General features: G+C 44.6%; 2 protein-coding genes across 2 annotated transcripts in view; both read right to left on the bottom strand.

Moving 5' to 3' along the window:
* The window catches only part of LOC142585474 (SEC14-like protein 2), a 46050-nt gene extending 43906 nt beyond the window's left edge, over positions 1–2144 (bottom strand). Inside the window, exons 1-2 of the mRNA XM_075696256.1 lie at positions 2047–2144; positions 1073–1142 (exon numbers count right to left, since the gene is read on the bottom strand). Of these exons, the coding sequence (XP_075552371.1) occupies positions 1073–1142; positions 2047–2100 (124 nt within the window). The 5' untranslated portion in view covers positions 2101–2144. The remainder of the gene's footprint in view (positions 1–1072; positions 1143–2046) is intronic.
* Positions 2145–5125: 2981 nt separating this feature from the next.
* LOC142585473 (SEC14-like protein 2) lies at positions 5126–20411 on the bottom strand. The gene is made up of 7 exons (XM_075696255.1): positions 20332–20411; positions 16380–16460; positions 14489–14575; positions 11712–11818; positions 10414–10518; positions 8806–9007; positions 5126–6765 (listed from the first exon to the last, which is right to left on the bottom strand). Exons 1-7 carry the CDS (start codon positions 20387–20389, stop codon positions 6638–6640), a joined length of 768 nt encoding a protein of 255 aa, XP_075552370.1. The 5' UTR covers positions 20390–20411; the 3' UTR covers positions 5126–6637.
* Between the last annotated feature and the right edge of the window lie 783 nt (positions 20412–21194).

The following is a 21194-nucleotide window of genomic DNA, read 5'->3' as shown; positions in this document are numbered from 1 at the left end:
ATATAGCCTACTAATCAATTCTTAACTTACTCATGAAAAACAAAATAGGTGACAGCGAAATAGTCTATGCCAATCAAACGTAGAATATTCCGTGCATGAACATCTGTCTTCATTCGCTTTTCAAGGTGAACGGCACTTTGTTTCCATGTATTTTGTTTCCTTTTTTTTCAGAAAAGCAGATAACTTGGAATATCTGAATACCTCGCAAGAATTAAGCAGTTTTAATTTTATTGAAGAAGCAGAAATTAACTTTCAACTTTTCTTTAATGCAAATGAATTGTTCTTTGGAAGACGGTGGTATTCGCTCCGACAGTCTCTTCCTGTCGCGGTAAGTGAGTTCTGAGCCGGAGAAATTGCGCAGGTCTGTTGCTTTGGTTGATTTTTTTTACTAGTATTGTTGTTGTTGAAACGGGACCTCACGAAGCCTCAATAATAAAATTATCTCATATTTTTCTCTCATACGGCTCTCTCTGTGTAAGAAAACACAATGGCTTAGGAGCGAAGCAGTGCCGGACCCATGTTGTAAACACAAATGTTCCTGGTCATGATTAAGTTGAGAGTAGTGCCGATGTGTGTTGTTTGCGTACCGTAAATAATGACAATAGCCCTGATGATTTTTATTTGTGATTACCTTTTGTCAGGTAAAGGGTAACATTGATCGAACTAACTACTGCGCTAGGCGTCCTTATTTGACTCCTGGAAACAAAGCTTCCTATAAATTGATGCTGAATTTTTTCTCCGATAGGTGCTACCATTGGAACTGACGAACTGTAAACAAAGGATTAAAAGAAATCGCGCCTGCTCACATTATTCAGGTGACAGGAAACTGGGAACGTTTACCTTTAAATTCACAACGGGGGGCTCACGAAAACGCCACATTGTTACGAGTGTAGCGGTACATGTTTATGTACCGGGATGACACGATATCCGACACTGCAATTGATGAGAACGGAATACGGTAAATTGAATATTATCACTAGATGCACTGGAATATATTTCGCATAGGCCAGTCCAGAAGACTTTGTATACTTTCTCGTCGTACCCAATGACAGTTTGTCTCGCGTCCACTCACCCCGTAACCAGCGCAGCAGGGAAGCGTCCGTGTCCGAAGGTCTCTTGACGTCTGACACCGCATCGCGAAACTGCGTGGTAAATCGAGTGCTCACCGCGCGCGCTCTTGGAGGAGCTGAACTGCTTTTTAAAACGCCGATCAATTAGCCTGAGGGGCTGCAGTGATTCAACCTTGTCAGCAATGGCTACACTGTAAACCGATTGAACCCCTCAGGGGTGTTTTCTGTCTATAACTTACACCCTTACACCCTTACCGTTGCAAGAACCCTCAACGTGTGAAATGGTTTGCTGTGACATCACGGGCCCAGTGTTGCTTTGGACGTAAAGCCCGGCCCCGGGTGACAGTCACTTGCCGCACAATAGGCGCAAGTTGTCCAGTGTGCAAGGTGGAACGTTTCGCGCAAGTGTCATTACTTCTGCATTCTGCAACTTATTGTGCGGCAACGCCTGTCGCATTAAAATGATTCAGACTAAATTTAGTGGTTGTACGTGGCAGCACCACTATCTGAACATGAGGCCCCGCCGTTAGTGGGGCTGCGGATCAACTTTGAACTCCTAGTGTTGGTTTAGGTGCATCCAATTCACGGTACAGGAATGATTTCGCACTTCGCCCCCATCAGAGTGCGGCCCCGCTAGCGGGTCAAAACTCGCCAGCTCGAGCTCAGCGCCATAGCCACTGGACTACCGCGGCGAATTACTGCCAATTTACCTTCGAGTAAGGTTCTTTGTGCGTGCTGCCCTTTGTGTAGCTTTGGGATATGTAAGATGCGGTCAGTCTGTAAGCTTCTCCTGTTTGAAAGTGTGAAATGAAGTATCAAGTCTACAAACGCAAGCGCCCCTTCCCCTTCCCATTATCTTTTTTTCCCAGGAAAGAAGTAAACACTTGCATTCTGTACTCAATCGAACAGGCACACAGTGTTCTTTAGGCATGCACATGCGCCTGACACACACAAGAGCGTACTTTCAGACAGCTACCTGATTCAGAGCGGCTTGCTGACGTTCGTTTAGGCAACCCAGGTATCCGGTCATTTCGGCGGTATCCCAAGTATCCGGTCAGCTCCGCGCTCTCACGTGGTGAGCAACCGACTGCACGCAACCTCTGGTCGCCTCGGAAATAGAGATGACGTCACAACACTAATGACGTCACGCCCCCATGCGGGCGCTAGCGACGTTGAAGTGGAACAGGCACTTTCGCCTGGCAGCCGAACACACAGATGTGGCCTCTGACAGTTTCTTCTTTTCCCCTTTTTTTTTTAGTAAGTGCCAGAGCCTCTACCCTGTCTGTCTTGCCGTGTTGTTCTATCACCCGTACATATACGACCATGACCCAATTAAGAGTCAATTTTTTTATGAAATGTCAAGTGGTATGTCCGACTGACGGACGTCAGAGCATTCATACATCCGAGAACATTTTTTAAATCCTAGACCGTTCCTGCTGTTTCCATCAATTGTGAAGTAGTGGACTGCAATTCGTGTTAGAAATGTAAAAAACGCGCGTATGTGTGGCTCGGCTTTACGTGACCAACATTTTGGTAATTTTCTGATCACTGCTCATCATCACCATAACCGTTTTTGCTGCATTTTTTAGACTCACGTCAGAAGATTCGCGCGTTTTCTCCACTCGTCACAAGCGTTACCAAACGTGACATACACCACTGTCAGTATCTTTCAGCGGTGCGCGAATTACAGCGACGACTTCTCGTCGCTGCCGTGCGTGCCAGACGGCTACACTCGAAAAAGCTTTTTCACTCTTTACGGCTGACCTTTTCCCAAATGATAATCGCCGTCTATCTAACGTGCGTACTCGGTCTTTAACGCAACTCGCAAGGTATACTTTCATGTCTCGTACGGCATGTACTTATCAGCTTGACTTGGCGCTCGCCACCGAAAACAACTAGCGCGGAGTGTTAAATAAGTTCCCGCCAGATAGATGGCAGTTATTATCTGGGGACAAGATAAGCACTTACGTTTATCAAATCTTTTTTAGCGTGTGCCACGGGAAATGCCATGAAAAAGAATGCTCTTGAGCTTGACAGCTCTTGGGCAGTTTGGTTCATCATACAGAATAAATTAAAAGCCCGCATAAGGGTCACATAGAGGACGGCGCTTGGGCTGTGCGTTATCCTGCCCGTGCATTTTTCGCGCTCCTTAATTTATTTGAAAGCTCGTGAGGCGTTGTAGCCGGTTGCGCGCGGAATGTGCATATGCCTTGCAAGACACTTGCCTTTTATTCCGTCGTCCCCATTGTCATCGTCGTGGTCATCACCGTCATGATCACCATCATTATCCTACGTTAGTCCTTCGCGGGTCGAAATTATTTCGCAGAAATCTCCAGCGACCCTTCCATGCGCCAACTAATCAATTTAATATGTTTGCAAAATTGCTAGTGTCGACACTCCCTATGTCCTTAACAACCCTTCCCGAATCACACGCACTGAGTCTCCCTTCCGTTGATATCAGTTCTCATAACCTGGTAGACAATCATTTTATTTGGTAGGCTTTCAGATGAGATGTAAATCTTTGTCGTGTGATTATGGAATAATTTATTCCCATAGTCTTGAAGTGGCCACACGACAACGATGTCGCTGATCGAAGGTAGCCTCAGTAAGAGCTGAAAATTTCATGCGCATTCTAATGGACGTGGCCGACACGTGTAGACGTTGCTCTTTGAGCGTAGCAATTCTAATACGTTACTTGTCATGTCAAAGGGTTACTTGATATATAGTGGTACGACCGACACATCTACTGCGGCTGAATAACCTCTAAATTTGCCTCTCGTTTTGTTTATACTAATAAGGATACAGCGCAGATGTTAATGGTCCCGTCTACTGGACGTCATTTCCGACTGAATTCCTTCCAGGCTGAAAGTACAGGAACGCTGCGATCGCTTATTTCACCACTTTTAGCGACAAGCGACAAATTAGTGCAGATGATCCAAACATGAGCATGGCTGGAACGAAATTTGAAGGCTTTTGAGATCGTGACAATCGGTGGATCACATAAGTCACATATGTCACACATTGACACATATGTGACTAGATGCCGCATGATTATTTGCAAGTTGCCGGGAAAGCGCTCTTGATTTTGTACAAAACTGTCTAAGGGCGGTCCAGACTAGGTCAGAGCTCAGTTCATTCAGCTCTCGGAACCTCAGTTCACAAATAGGAGACCTGTGTCTCCAAAAATCACTGAACAGCTATGATTTCACAGCCTGTAGAAGTGTGACACTCGCGGAGTCGCGGAATAACGACAAACTTGGCTACGTTGTAACGTTTTATTTCCAAATACTGCCACTCTCAGTTGAGAGCATAGCAGCTGCACAATGTAAAAAGTGGTACAAGGTGACAATTTTGCTCTCAAATAGAGCTTTCCAAGCAAATAAACGTCGCAAATAAAAAATTCACATTTTACAAACATGCACGCTGTGGACACGCCAGAACGAAACGAAACCACCGATGCAGGATTGCAATCAGTTACAGTAACGCTAGAAAGAATGAATAAACGAGCAAGATAAAGCATAAAGAAAGAAGTGATGCAAAGCAGCATGGGTAATCTTAGATCACAAAGTAAATCAATACAAATTGGCTAATCAATAAGCATTGTGAGAAAGCTGTGAAACATGACAAGTACAAAAATCTAAGAAAACAGAAACAGCCTTCAAGTGAGAGTGCGCATGACACTGAAAATACTACCAATGGTTATGTTCACCAAAGGTTTTTATGATGCGCGCTCAGAGCGCCGCCAGCTTTTGCGGCGTGCATGCAGGTATCGTCATTGTGCGTATCACTATTATGCTTCTTTGACAGAAGTGGTCGGCAAAATGAGAAGAACCTGAATTGTCAAACCCCGGTTTTCGAATTCGGGTCCGCCACGAGGTAGTCGGTGCACCGTCGTCGCCATTGCAGCTGTCGTCGTCGTACAGCCGTCCTCGCAACCGTCCTCGCAACCTTCTTTATGTTCATATCGTTTTTGTAGTCATGGTAGCGTGGTCTGTCGCGTTTTCGCGGGAAAGTCGAGGGTTTTATTTAGAGATGGGGGGGGGGGGGGGGGGCTCGACAACTTTGTCTTAGATAATATGCATACATCTACGTTCAAAGGTACACGGAATGTTTTTTTTTTTTTTTGGCTAAATAAGTTCTTTTTTATTTGCAGCCTAAATGGGTAAACCGGAACTCATCTGTGTCGTCTGAACATTGCGGTGTCAGCAGCGCAGTGTATTGATCCATTTTCGATTTAGCGCCTATGTGGTGGAAACAGTCGGCGTATATACAGAGCAGGTGGTCTCCCCATGCTTGTGATCGCTTGATCTGCGTAGCTTAGTAATATTCTAACGACTTCCGTAGCAGATGTAGACCATCCGGCCGCTACGGACGAACGCCAGATGAAAAGAGGGTGTATTGGAACTGGCCAATGTCAACAAAACCATTTGTTGGATAACTTGGGCGCAGCAAGTCGACATATTTCTTCAAGTTCCCTTGCGAAGTTCATGTATATGGAGATTTATTTAATGCGTGCAAGTTGTTTTCCGACGTGGAAGGATCCTGAAGAATTGTAGAAAAGTGTTATAGGCCGTCGGTGTTTGATATATAAATGGGCAAGTAAAAACAGAACGTGATCAAGCAAATTCCACAATAGTTAAAAAAACGATCATTGGAAAATATTTTTTTCAGAACCAATACCAGAAAAGTTAGAGCACCAAAAACACATGTGACAGTGTCTTTGAACATCACTACGAAGAAAGAAAAGTACAAACGTGCAACCACATTATTTATTTATTTATTTATTTATTTATTTATTTATTTATTTATTTATTTATTTATTTATTTATTTGTTTGTTTGTTTATTTATTTATTTATTTATTTATTTATTTATGAGTAAACGTTTGCAGCATATGACACGTTTGCAATAAACACCTCTAGGGGAGCCTATTTTGTTGAAAGCAGATTCACAGCTATGCGCTCCAAGATATGTTTTCCCGTAATCTTTGATGGTGTATTGTAAGCACCTTGCGAAAGCTGAGCTTCGACACCCTTGCTCTGCCCAGTTGTAATTTCATCAGTGTAAGCAAGTGTATCCGCACTTGTACCTAATCTGCAATTCTTTACAGTATTGCTTGTAATGTTTTATTGTCTTGTAACACAGCTCATTAGCGTGGTACATCTCATATACAGATGTCGCGTACCAACTCTAAAAAGTGTTTCGTTGCTTCGCTCTCTATATATGTATTTATATCATTTCATTTTCGTATGAAAATCACCAAACATTAAGAAATGTCTGATGATAGAATTTGCCAATGGTCTAATATCAAGAAGGTCAACCAATCAATCAATCCAGGAAAAAGGTGCACACGTGAGTTGAGTACGCCATGTAAGTGAAGTGAGTATTTCCTTGAGGGCACGCGCATACCTTGAGAAAAGCTGCCCAGAACTTCTCGCGACCTCTGTAACCTCGTGGCATTCAACGCTGCTGCACCGCGCACGAGTCGAGCAGTAAACGTGCATGAATACTCATCATTAAAGTGGCCATAAACCCTCTACTAATTCAGTGGGCCAGCCATCGAACAGTCTCATTCGACGACTGCTCTTGCGTCATCCTCGGCCTCGCTTCGCACCGCCACTGGAGGCAGCAGCTGCACGCTGTAGCTGATCTCCTTGCGCGTCAGCCAGCTGAAGGAATTGTCGAACACCAGCTCATCTGTGCAGATTTCGCGCGCATGCGTGAAAAGAAGTTAAAACCGCGATATGATTATGTGGCACGCCTTAGTGGGGCACTCTGGAAATTTAAACCACCTCGGGTTCTTTAATGTGCAGCTAAATCAAAGCACACGGGTGTTTTCGCAATTATCCGCAAAAGAAAAAAAAAGAGTGCTTGATTGAAGAAAACGTGTAGAAATTCCTCACGTTTTCCCAGTCAGGAAAAGTAAAACAACAAGAATGAGACCAAGGACCAAAAAAGAAATTGAGAAACTACATCATATATGCCCCTCGTCACTCCACCTCCTCCCTTTTTTTCTGTCGCAAAATGCTGTCTCAACAAGAAGGCATCCGCGGGCACATGACTTCGCGGTAGTTAAGGCATGGCTCAGGCACAGCTTGGTTGTAGTTCAGCTGTGGCTCGAACACGGCTTGACTGTAGCCCCGGCAGACTGCACAGTACCAGCAGCCTTTACTACCTAAGCTCCCGTGCTTTTTCTAGCTAATAGTGCTGCCAACCAAGAGAACCGAGACAATGTTTCGAGCAGCTCGTTTTTTTTTTCTGCTATCTCGACTGGAACGTCTGTGCCAACTTTACTCATAAACGGTGCTTATAATATATACTATACTATATACTAAGTGGCACTGTGCTCGATTGTTAGAGGAGATACACCTAATCTTGTGCATGTACTTTACATTTAGCAGCGTATGCTGGTATATCAAAAAGGAATGAACTTGGTGTTTGTGTAAACTATTGTCTCCTATGCCTATTGAAGTTACACTCACCCGTTTAACTGGCACAGTGCACGGCATGGTTATATTGTGATAGTAGAAACATCGTGGCACAAAGCTTAAAGGGCACACAGGCACGGGCAGTATACGCGACGTAAACTAATAATTTCTTTTGTACTTGGGGTGAGCCGTCCGTTTTCATTTGTATTCGTCGTACGCACTCAAGTGAAGAGCACATACCCGCCGTGGTTGCTCAGTGTCTATGGTGTTATGCTGCTGAGCACGAGGTCGCGGGATCGAATCCCGGCCATGGTGGCCGCTTTTTGATGGGGGCGAAAACACTCGAGCACTTAGATTTAGGTGCACGTTAAAGAACCCCAGGTGGTCGAAATTTCCGGAGTCCTCCACTATGGCGTGCCTCATAATCAGAAAGTGGTTTGGGCACGTAAAATTTCATAATTTAACTTAATTTTAAGTGATGTGCACGAAAGACAAATTAACAGCCACCTGCTTCTTATCATCTTTCAGCGATAGTCACATTCAGCCCCCCTGAACAACGTGACAATTCACATTATTTACTACCGCTTGCACACTGATACTGTCTGGGAGCCGCTACCTTGTAACGAATGAGCCGCTCCTTACAACAAGCACCAACACTTCACAGTGATCTTTACAAGCCGTCTGTTATAAAGATAATCGTCATTCTCTTGGTTCTGCATTTCGTTTTTACAAGCTTCAATATGCCATCCATAGAAATCCTGCTCAAGTGCAGCTAATTGACTTGGCGGAGTTTATAAGAGATCTTCCGAGAACCCACGACACTGTCTTTTTTTGACGCATCGCTACAGTATATCGTTGCGGACGTTGGCTTCAGCCGTCCTGGGCACCGATCGAACAGCTTCGAACAATCGTTCCTTAGCATAAACGGTTGCTTCCGGCTCAGCTATCCTTGACGCAGCTGCTGTGTTTTCAACGTGGACGGGGGATAAACCAATAAAATATTGACTTAAGTCGCCCATTGGTTTTATACACACCTGGTACTCCTCTCCCAAAACTGCACAAGAGCTGTAGAGCGCAGCACAAGAGAGTCGCCCTGAAGGCGCCGTTCAAAGCGAATCAGCCTGAGCAAAAAAAAACAAAAAACGCAAAAATACAAGGCTGCTGACCTCCGTCTGCTCACTGAAGACCACACAGGAAAAGACGAAGCTATGGATTCGTAGCGAGAAATCGCATTCTCTAGTAACCTATCGCGGTTTGTTCTTAAATAATTCTAAGCCAATCGCTCATGGCCCTGCTCAGAAGCACTCACAAGTTCCGGGCTCGTGGCAACGGAGGCTGCCGCTGTGTGGCGCACCGTGGGAGGAGGGAAGCCTCCTGGCAGCCACAACGTCACGTGTTTCTGCTTCCTCCACGACGCTTCCGGGCGGCCGGAATCGCACAGAGAACGTCAAGTCCCCTGACGCCGTGCCAAACTTCCATCGCAGCTCGGAGCCAGCCTGCTTCACAGACACCTGAAAGGGCACCGACGAGGCACTCTTATGTGAGCGCCAACATACCACTGCAGATGAACAGTATAAGGCTTCAAGTGCTTAATAAGCTCTCGCTTCTTCCCCTCCTGCCCTCTGCGTAAGCAAGCAAAATTATTTCTTTGTATGGTAAAGTTAACTGCCTTCTTTCTCTCTATTCTGTCCTTTCCTTTCTAGGTCGTCCAAAAAGAACCATGTCCTTCGAGTGGCTGTCAAGACAATTTCGCCATGTCACTCAGCCACAAAAACGTGGAGGCATTCCGCTAAGTGTTCTCAGACTAGTTGACATGAGAAACGCCAACAAACGCGATAACACCTAGCTTTCTTCTAGGAAGAACACAACAGCAGCTTTCTCATCGCACGTCACTGCAGCTGCCGGAATGATAAAGCCCCTCCCACATTCTCGAGCGCTCGAGACACTAAACCGGCGAAATACTTCCCGATTGTATTAACAAGGATGGGCTGCTTTACCTTAACACTATATTAAAACTGGGAGCGATGTCGCACTGAGCGACAACTAGGTCGATGACTAACATGCTCTTGAGGTATTTCTTAACGCAAGCACAAGTTTAGGCGTCTGTCTGCTATCGGTGAAATATTCGCGTAAGGAACTTAGTACCTCTAGCACAGTGTAACTTAACTGTTTAGGGTAAGATGCATATTGTTTTCTGTCTTTTTACGTTACTACGTTCAAGGAGCAGAGGAGCTGAGCAAAACCTGTAAGAACTAGACGCGCTGATCAGTTATACACCAAGGTTTGTAGACTGCCAAACGTATCCATTACTCGTGTGTTTCGCTGACTGCTTGCTGAGACTTGTTCTGGTTGCTATTGTTGGGGTGGGAGAAGGAAAGGTGAAGATAGAGATTACATTACATTCGCTGCAGCAGCCCTATCGCTCACTTTCCTTCTCTTCAACCATTTTTTCTTTTCTTTTCATCTCCTTCCTTTTCTATTCGTTATTTCACCCCACACTTCCTGTTTCTCTTTACCGTAGGAGAGAAACTGCATATTCTTGGGCCCAGTGAGCCCTGTCCGTGACCCAGTGAGTGGTTTATTCTAATGAAACTGGAAATGCTGGAAACTGTTGTGTCGCCAGCTTGTCCGCGAACCACCTCAAACAACAGATTGTTCAATGAGCAAAGGATTATAACATGGTGGTATTAAAAAAATGTTCCGGCAATAACGAACATTTCATAAACCTGTTTAAACATCAATAGTCAATACAGGAAAGAAAAACAGCATATTCTGTTCTTTCGACAAATAAACACAAATCAATCTATAACCCACATCGCTAGCGGAAATCTGAAGCTGTTAATGGGGGTCAGCTCTGTAAAGAAGCCTGTAGCCAGAACTGCTCGAGAACCACAACTCCTCGCCTCACAGAACATACCGGGAGCGACCAGCAGCACCCAGCTGCAACGGTGCATGACCGGGTGCCTTCAGTTCCAGACCAATTCTTTCTGTACTCGACCGGCACGGGTCCTCCCGGACAGATCTGCGAGCGACAGCCAGAAAAGTTTGTTAAGCAGGGCTTCAGCGAACGCCAAATTAATTCGACCGTAAGGCAGCTTTTAGTCTTAGCCGGCACACGAGAAAGCGATGACCGAAAAAAAATTAACTTCGAATGTAAGCAGACAATGAAACGGACAGAACACAACATTTGGCATTGGGAAAATTCAAAAACTGGGGTGACCTAGACTGACGATATTGATGATGATAATCTTGAAAATTGCACAAGTTTACTCTGTAGAATAGGTCAGGAATCGGGTGGTAGATCTTACTTTTCTTCACGCAGCCGGCCCTTTCCTTCCTTATTTTCTGTTTATCGAAATGACCTCATTAGTTATTACAGTCGGCGTTTTTTTCCAAGAAAGGCATGAGTACCTAGCACGTAGGATATCCCTTGGAGTTTGACAAGACGACGTTTTCTTACTTTCGATGACTTTTCCAGCTACTTGCACTACTTGAGTTCAAGTCTTAAAGCGATGGCGTCAATTACGCACGTTCTGTTGCGTTTCGTGCTCTATATATAATCGCTGAACCTAAGTCACCGAATGAGTTTTATAGTGCTTATTGTGAACACAAAAGTACACCACGGCTTATGCTAGATTAACTAACTCTGCTCAGGCCGCTTGAGAATGTTCGAAAGTGAGGTCATGCTAAATGCACACAATACAGAGCTTAGAGAGAAGCGTTTGTTTCCTTCCCGTAACTATTATTGCCAAAAAGTAAGAATGTATCGTCTGCAGTAATGAGAACGACGTTGTTTGGGATTGCGCCTGCGGTTATGAAAATGGTTCAACCAATTACATTTAGGACTGTGGAAAAGTACAAATATATATATTGTCACAAGCTTTCGCGGCCATTTGTTCACCTACACTATTACGATAGTATGCGAAAGGCTAAAATAGCAATGGAAGCGTCAAATATTGATAAAGATATAGAAAGTAAGGATGGGTAACTACATTTTGCTAGTTTTCCACGCTACACATGCAGATGGGAAGTCAAAGAGAGAAAGACAGAAAGAAGGCAAGAGTTTACGCAACGTTCACACACGGACAAGACACAACGTTCCTATATACGTTCGTGCACTCCAGTCTGTTGCGCTTTCAAGCAGACAACTGCAGATGCGACGGGCTCACCCCGCTGCGTGATCAACGTGGCGTACACAGTCAGAATCTCGCGCACCAGATTCGTGCAGCGTCCATCGCCGTCGGGTCCTCTCAGCCGTCCGCCCCAATGAGCTGGAAGCCGCTCCACGTCGAAGCGGCTGGCCAGCACATCACGCCAGCCGTCTGCGAACCAAACGGATTCCACTCGTTGAGTCACCTTCAAGTATGCTCAAATATCTGCTTTCCTATAGTGTTACTCGCTCGCGAATAAATCAAAATAAACTCAAACTATGGTGCTTAATTTCTCGAAGCAACACATTGTGCTGTGAAGGGGTGCCCATTCCGGATACTGTTAAATTCTGCAACGGCAGCGTATTGAACCAATCAGAGAGGCCGTGGCCGCCAAGTGGACCAATGAGAGCTGAGAAGATGGCGAATTCGACAATGCCCAGAATATATCACCCAGGACGCCGTACTGGTGACGCTCAGGTTTAATTTCGACTACCCGGAGATATGAAACGAGAACCTGAATCTAAGCGTAAGAGAGAAAAAGAAAGGAATGAGAGTGGAAAGAGCAGAGAGGTTGTTAAACACAATAACTATCCCTTCGGCTATTTTGCGCTGGGGGAAGCACATGAGAGCTTCATAGCATATAAACTCTATAGAAATGCGGCCAACGCAGCATAGAATCGCACCCTCGACCTTGTGTTCGGCATCAGAATGCCACAGGCACTGAGCTACAGCGGCAGGGGAACACGAAGGCGTTTAAGCCACCGACTAAGATACCAGAAATGAATTTGAGAGAGCCCGCGCCTTTTAACAACATAGCAGAATGATCAAGCACTCTAGCATTAAAAAAATCGAATAGGAGTTTGCATCACACAAGAAAGCTAGTAAGCAAAAAAAACCTTCATAGCAAATGAAAGTAATCACAGTGCATGTGAACAATGACACGCACCACATGATAATAAAAAGTTTCAATTTCGAGGTGTCTGTGTCAGTGCGAACGTCGATGTAATTACCAATGGGAATCGGGCTATATTTTATACGTATTCCATGCCGAAGCCTTATGAATGAGGCACACTCGGTGTCTAATGAACTGTGAATCTATGTCTTCAGTGTGACCTGCATGTTTAGACTGTGATAAACGAGCAACAAAAATAAAACAATCGAGCAGTTTTTCTTCGAAAATCTACTATTCAAGTCAAACCTATGAGTAGGAAAATTGTGTATGAGTAGGACCATGCACCCTGTTCCATTCCACTACAGAGCTCTGTTTCAGCAGACTGAATGCCTTAATGGGCATGGTACGTAGGCAAACATGTTCCGCCCCAACTCAGCACTGTTGGACTGCCTTCCTCTTCTTGCGCAACCAGCCGGCTACAACATTTACTATTTGGCATAGCGGTGATAAGTTGAATTCATAAAATGCTATCGGAGCATAACATGTAGTACCCATGCTAAAGAACGGCATGAGGGATAATTGACAGAATTTACTTCGGATCACAGCTACAGCACGCACCATTATGTCATTATGTAGTTTGTTAAGCGTGACGAAGCGAGGAAGAGAATAAAGATAGTGGAGCGGCACACTGGCTATGGTTGAAAGAGCTGAAATAGTCACCTAGATAAATGGGCATTTCCATCTTCTTTCGCTTCTTTCTGGACAATGCAACAAATAAGCTTCATCGACTTGACTGCCCAAAATTTGTAGGGGCGGGCGGCGAATATTCGCAACTTCCGAAAAAAAAGAAAACCGATTCGAATAATGTACGTCGTTCTATTCAATTCATTCTTCGAATTCACTATTCGTAAATACGAATTTAATTTGAATAGTGTTAAAATATTTAAAAACGTTAAGTGTGCCCAAATAAACATAACATTGGAGCAAGAGTACGCTAAGTTTCATCCCCGCGAGAAAATTTGAGAGCGTGTGTACTGGAGCAGGCTACGTCAGTTAGGGAGCCAAACTTTACGAGCTACTAGAGTGATCATTCGCAGTGTACACAAATTTGTATGCATGCTAAGAAACAATGTTTTTTTCTTAATGCTCCATTTCTGTATTTATTAAACAATGCTTCATAATGTGCTATAAGTTAATGGAAGTTGCTAACGTTAAGAATATTACGATGTTACCATCGTTTCATATTATTACATTATTATCTATTAATTATGCGAAAAGTACTCGATATTCGATTCGATTCAATTCGCTCCTGTGGTAGAGGGGTTCTGTATATACACACAGGATCGCGCGCGTGCACACAAACACGCACACACACACACGCGCGCGCGATGTGGTACATGATATGCTATGAAATATGGATTAAGAAAGAAAGAAATCACACACATATACATATAAAAGAATACCAAAAGTCACTGCTACAGATTACGTGGCACCATATATAACCCACCCTCATCCTACGCTCCGCAAAAAAGGAAGTTTTGCTATTTTACAACATATTTAACAAGGATAAAATACATATCTTACGATCTCATAAACTGCAAAGCTATCAGCGCCACTGCGCAAGTATACTGCACAAGTTACGCTGTAATTTGCACAATGATGAAATCGCAGGCCTACACTTCAATCAAAAATCGTTGTTCGCACACTTACGAAAGCTAGAAAGTGTAATGTTCTAGATTCCGTATCGTCGCTGTACCAAACAGTAAAACGAAATGTCATTGTAAGTTGCGTGACATCCTCAATGAGAGTCACGTCAATCTAAAATTTAGACTTTCGAGAGCCTGAAAGAAGCTGTAGCAAGCCGATCTTGTCGGCTTTCTTCCTTTCCTTGCGTGTATCGATCAAAGCGCGCGTTTCAAAAAAAAAAATCTGAAAGAAGCGATGCTCACCCTTTCCAAAGATGTTAATCTTGCTTATAGTCCTCTGAGACAACAACGGTTTGACGATGTTCCACAGCACGGGAAACAAGCTGGGGGCTGAAATTCCAAGCATAATGTATAACATCTACGCCCAGCTGACCCTACGCTTGCACAGACAAGATGGCTCTTATGGTTGTTGACACTAGCAACATATCGTATTCAAGGTAAATTACAATGAAAAAAGCGTAGAAGGCCAGCAACCTGCTAGCATTAATCTAGTACTTAGTAGATAGCTTTACGCAGCTTTTCGGTGCTGTGACGTCAATCTTGTGTCAGTCCCATTCACTGCTTTAGTGACGTATCTCGGTTTCAATCTTTCAAACCAGGCCTTTCTTTTCTTTCTTTTTCCCTTCTTCGCCGTTCTTCACAACAGTCGTGCTTAATCCTACGAAAGTGAATGACTCTTCCTCACTTTGTTTACGCCAGCTATGGTTCCAGATAGTTCAGTATGAATGTGTGTTCGGGTTTGTCTCAATTTCACAACTCCACTGTTGCACATTGCCTCCTGTCATTCTGTGCTTAGCTCAAAGGACAACTCTGAAAAAAATGACTTGCGCATCATAGCCTTAGTTGCTCTTGCGCCATAACACCTGACTTTCTAAAAGAAAGAAAGAGCAGCCATCTGCACTGCACAAGACGGTTCTGGAAGTCCAAACTTTACACCAGAAAAGCAGCGGGTAAAATTAAAATTGTGGAAGATAGCACCCTAAGCCGGCCTAATGGAGTGTGGCAAGACTGACGTCACAGCAAACAAATTAAATAAATTATGCGCAAAATAAGTAAAACTAAGAACTCATTGCAAGAAGCGACTTCGCACAAACACAAGCCATGAACTAGGAGGGATGTTAAATATTTCTGATTGAATTCCAAACAATTCTTGTATTCTTGTTTAATGGTGCATGCGCAATTCGATCAGTCTGGCTCACGACCATTCTGAACTTTATGTTGCAAGTCATATACTTCTTCAAAACTGGTCACAATTTTACCAACTGCCATCCCCGCGAAACCTCTCGGTGAACGTCTTCACATCGTGGCTGTCCCATTGAGTTAATAGCTAGGCCATGTAATCAAAGACGTCTCACTACCGATCTGACCAATCCCTGTATTGCCAAGAACTTTCTTTCTTACTTACTTTCTTCCTTTCCATTCACTGAAAAAATAATTGAAGGGGACTGAGGAAAAGAAGCCGGACATACGAGGTTTGAGGGACACATTTGACCTCTTTTGTTACACTTGTCTACAACGCGTCAAACACGTTACACATTATACAAAACACAGATGCCGAAAATATAATGAAAATACTTCAAGCATGAGAAATATTACTGCATACAGCTTGTTTAGAAAATGAAATGTTGCAGCAAAAAAAGAAAAAGAAAGAACATCCATCTTCACAACACGCGCTAACATAGTAAGCGCTAAAAAAGGGAGAGCGTCAGAGAATTAATTTCTTGGATAAAGGGAGACGTATACACCACGATGCGCTATGTTATCCAAGTTCGCATGCCAACACACTCAACAAACAGTAGTGCTATAGAATTAACTTGAGGCAGGGTGGAATCATATAACTTAAATCCGGCTATTTTGTACAAATTCAGTATACCTTGCACGTTTCTGCTTAACATTCGACAGCCATAGTTAGTTCTGAAACGCGAAAACCTTCATAATTCTTGGTTACACGTGCTACAGCGGGATAATTTTTTTCAATAGATTACAAGTGTTCCCAATAACTACAAAGTCAAAGCTCTTTTGGACTTCTGGAGAAGTTGTACCCGGGAAGCTTGTTGCTGTTTCTTGCAACTTTAGATCCTCCTTCTATAAAACCTGCACGCTTTGCCCGCTGAATATGAAGAATGCTTCTCACCATTGATGACAAAGGCTTCTTCAAGAATCTCAGGGTAGTTGGCCTCATATAACCGCACGGACTCAGTGATCGCAGACACCACTGCATATTTTAGTGCAAACAAAAGCTTTTATTTCACACTTTTTGTATAGAGTACATAGCTTCATATAGGGAGCTTCAATTGATTTACGTGGTCCTTATACTTTATCTCAAGAGTTCGGCTCGAACAAACTACATGACATAGACTGCAAGCTGTAATCACACTGCGGTAGTCTTCAGTCTGTATTTTACCATGAAAGAAGAAAAATCAAGTGGTTACCATTATAAACTCAGCGTTCAAATATATTTGTAAGAAATTTTTCCTTAGTCTGGAGGTTTGATACCTGCGAATATAGCAACCTTACGTCAATATTTTGGACATCACAGTTAATTCTGGAGACTGACCAGGTACATAAAAGCATCCTGCATCACACATTTGTGTTGGCACTTTGCCTAGCAAGACGGTGAAACGATGTAGGCGAATACAATGTTTTGTATTAATCATAAAAATCGAATTGCCAAATTTTATTCTGTGTCGCCAAGTGGTCTTCGACAACCCTCCCACTTTGAAATTACCATACGTTATTCCTTTCATGATCGTGATGTGGTCTCTGCTTGAAGTACTACAATAAACTGTGAACAGCTAATAAATCATCTCAGCTTATGAATATCGGGGAGCAAATGTTTATATTAAAGAAAATGGTCTATAACTGAGCCTCCTACTACGCGAACAACCGCACAACCGTAGTAGTCATGACATGACAGGTCTGCGTATACGTTAGGATTTATTCTCAATGTGACCTCTAGTTCGTTATTTTCAGGATCAATTAGCTTAGTTCGGTTTACATCAAGTTTAAAGTAGGCGCCTGGTAAACCCTACGGAGAGCTCTTAAGAAAATGGGTTCTAACGCCGGATGATCAAATGCTGCAAGTACGTTTTCCTCCGTACCAGGAAAGTAGCTTCGGCCGAAGTTCGCTTCAGCAGCTGTTCAAATTCATGAATGGCAGTGCAGCTAGAAAAGCACTCGCGATATTTCATTTTTCGAAATAAGCGAGTCGAACAGTCGAAGTAAAAAAAAAAGAAGAGCTGGGAGATAGCCTTGGCCAGACTGGCCCGTTTGCTCACCTGATAAGATGGATAATGTGCGATCCTGCTCTCCAGTGCGAATAGTGAATAGCACAGTATACGTCGCCGAATGAAAAACGACATTGCGAACACCCCGCCAGCCTCCCTGAGCTCGGTGAGGAAATCTTTCATCAGCTTGTTTGAAGTGTACGCAGCTGTACGTACGGTCTTTTTCTCGAAGTTTTGTATCCAATAAACGGAACCGTCAGGAATTTCGTGGCGACGCCGTCGGATATCAATGGCGATGCTTCGCGAATTTTTCAGGCAATATTCTCGGACTATCACACTTCGGGACGCTTTCACTTTCACGAGATTACGTGTCACTACCGCGACTGTAGCGCCGAACGCATCGGTGTGTGTACGAGGGACAGTGTTCTTGGCATAGCGTCAAGTAGGCTGTTTAATCATGGTACCGGGAACACTGTGGTCCGCCTAGAGAGCCTCCTACTCGTCCTATAAAGCACGGGCGAGAAGAATAACAAAAAAGAACTCGGGGCTCCATTTTTTGTTAGGTGTAGTTAATACCACGTGAAGCCAAATGCCAACGTACGACATCAGGGAAAGCAGAGGGTAAATTACTTGTTCTTTTTAACAGAAATGTAGAAATAATATGCAAAAGAGAAACGAAAGGGAACAAGAAATGGCGTCAAAGGCACTGCGCATACGCAGAAACCAAGAAACTGCTTGGATTATTTTATACGCAGGGCGGGTACTGTGCGACTAGTTTTAGCTCCCCTATTTCGTGATTACGACGAAGGCGCCAAATAAAACGACGGACGAAGGAATGCGACACGAGACAACCACGTCGTAATCATGTATAACCAACTCACCCACCAGCACGTGCTCAGTCTCCTATTTCAAACATCTGTGGATACAGAGTCGGTTTGAGCGAAGCCGTCTTGGTGTTCGTGAACAATGCTGTACCTGATTAACGTCCACTTCCATGTTGAGACCACACTACGAGGGGATGACGACGATTCAGTGACAACAAAGGACGACGGCGCGGCGTAGAAAATGAGAGGAAGGAAATGACGCAGCCGGAATGACAACAACGGCATCACAGCAACGCGATGACGATGCTGAAATGATTACAAGGACATGACGACGATGACATGAAGAGAATGGCATGACGGTGGTTTAGTGACGACAACGGCATGTCGACGAAGGCAGGAGCACAAGGGGTTGATGAAGGTGCAATGACGGCGACAGAAAGACCACGAAAGCGAGACAGTGGAGTCACTGCGGCATAATGATGGTCGTTAAAACGACCACGATGACATTACCACGAAGAAATCGCGACGAGTGGCCGATGAAGACGAGATGACGGTGACGTTAAAACGACCACGGCTCGTAGATGGCGGCGTGGTGGCGACGATGCGACAACGCAGGGAAGGCAACACAGTAAGGACGGCGGGAGGGTGACGATGACATGACAACGAAGGAGCGGTCACAATGGCATGAAGGTGATGAAATAATGACGATGGCGTGGTGGTGCAGGAGCTCGCGTCCGAGCTTACGTGCATCACCTGCCGCCGCCGGCCGCCTCGACTCGCACTAAATCCTGTGTTTGTCTGCATTTTGTCCGGTACCAGGCAAATGGGCAACACCGTAAGCCAGCAGGGATAACAAGGTACGATGACGGCGGACTAACAGTACTTGCAGTGTGACCCACGCAATCGGCAAAAGCTATTCGGTAAGATAGCTGCAGAGAGTCGAAGTAAGAGACAAATTAAGCTTCACATTGAAAGACAACTTGGCGCAGTTAGGAGGCGAACCCGCATCTTTCACGTCATACGGTCGATTACTCCACCGTTGAGCTACCGCGACAGCACTCCTCCCGTCCACTTTATTGGCTCACTTGAGGTACGTTGGCAAAGATGGTCCAACATAGGAGTCAGCACACTGCTAATATATACGCAGATGTGGTTTGACTCTGTGGGCACCGTGTCAACCAACGGCGAAGCGTAAAGGCAGAAGGGGCCACGTAGGAAAGACTGTGCGCTGGTTTAAATGTCGCTCATACACTGGATTCAAGGCCGTGCTCTGAATCCTCGCAACATTGCTGCCGACCAGCTGACACCCATGCCTCTTACACAACATGTTTCGTCAGTTGCCCTCTCACCTCTATCCTTAACCCCCCCCCCTAACCTCACTCCACGCCCGTAAAAATTACATCAGGTGGCACACACGCGCTTTTATCCCACCGTGTGTCTGCTGCTCAGTTGTGATCGCTGAGCACACAATCACCGGGTACATCGCTGCGCCCACGGCATACAAATAATACGCACCCAACATTATGCTTTCGGACAAGTTTTAGTCAAAATTGTAAAAGAAATAAAAAAAGCAATTATAGCAGATGTGGCTCATACTTAGATAGTACATGTGGTTCACGGCCAGCCGTCGACAAGTGCTCTGTAAGCAAAGGGTTTTAAGTTCTTGCAAGGCAGCAAGCCACACAAGTACGCGTCTAAGCTCGGAGAGGACAGCCCGAACATACGAGTCAACAGGGTTTCACGATGCAAGTCCCGGAACGACATGGCGTGAAATAGTTATAAGCTGGTATCGCTTGCAGTACTATTAAATTATTCCGTATTATAAAAAAACGTGAGCAATCGCGAATTCGGTCGTGTGTAACACCACACGCGGGCACGTGACTTCCTCATCTGAAGCCGTCATCTACGCTAGACGTCAGAGCTACCCCTGAATCACGAATAACTGAACAAAACGACGAGCGAGGTGCGCCCTCAGTGAGCGGCTTTACGATTAGCCCAAAATCAAAGAAATGGAAGACGTCGACGTGAAGCTCACCTTCTACTGACGAAAGCTGCCAGAAGGAGAACCCTTCCATGTCTGCGACAAAGTACATTTTGTCGATACGGTGGCCCCCGTTCTGCGAGAACGTTCCCGATTAGTCGAGGTTGACCCGTCACAATCAGACCATTTACTTTTGGGAAAGGGAGGGCTACCAAAGTCACCAATTGTCTGAATATCATCATCAAGAAATGGGCGTACATTTCTGCTTGATTCTCTTGCAACGCGCTATTCTGCCGTACAAATCTGGCAGCATCGCTCTAATACTGAAGATCGTCTGTCAGTTTTGTCGCCTCCATTTTTACAGCTATGAATTAGTCACCCACTCTGTAGTTGAGTAGCTACAGCAACTGGACCGACTTAGTATATTTAGGGCATTACTCGGTATTTGATATGGGCTTTGGCAGCTGAGCTGGAAGCCTTGAATGTGACACTTGAACTCAATAATCAGGAATCGTTCCACCAATAGTCCACCATCTCTGACTCCAAGACGACCTCTCACAGCTTTAGAAGAATCGAGATTTGGGCAAGTTGCTACTGGTTGAACATCTTGAATCGGCAGCGCAAGACGACTAAGACAAAGAAAGCAGGTGTCAGACACAAAGCAAGTGCCAGATAAAAAGACACAGCAAACAAAAAGACACAGTGCCCTCTGTCTCTCCTGCTTCTCGTCTTAGTCGTCTTGCGCTGCCCCTCCGAGGTGTTTCCTCAGAGCTTACTGTCCGCACAAAGCTGTTGACAGCATAAACTGTTTGTCGCGGTCGTAAGGAAAATTCACCATTCGGCAGTTAAAGAATGGCACATCATCAACTTTCAATAGCCTCCCAGTCGCTGCTGTTTTCAGAAATGGCCGAGCAGAT

This window comes from Dermacentor variabilis, chromosome 6 (assembly GCF_050947875.1).
Source record: "Dermacentor variabilis isolate Ectoservices chromosome 6, ASM5094787v1, whole genome shotgun sequence".
Lineage (NCBI taxonomy): Eukaryota > Metazoa > Arthropoda > Arachnida > Ixodida > Ixodidae > Dermacentor > Dermacentor variabilis.
Note: the sequence above shows the minus strand (reverse complement) of the source record. Positions and strands in the feature narration are given on the sequence as shown.

What these genes read in the sequence shown, in the direction of transcription:
- LOC142585473 (XM_075696255.1), bottom strand. Translation starts at nt 20,389, where the DNA reads ATGTACTTTGTCGCAGACATGGAAGGGTTCTCCTTCTGGCAGCTTTCG. An exon ending in ATGGACGCTGCACGAATCTG is followed by an intron (nt 10,519 to 11,711) that starts GTGCGCGAGATT and finishes TGTCGCTCGCAG; the next exon opens with ATCTGTCCGGGAGGACCCGT. An exon ending in TTGCCACGAGCCCGGAACTT is followed by an intron (nt 6,766 to 8,805) that starts GTGAGTGCTTCT and finishes AAATCTGCACAG; the next exon opens with ATGAGCTGGTGTTCGACAAT.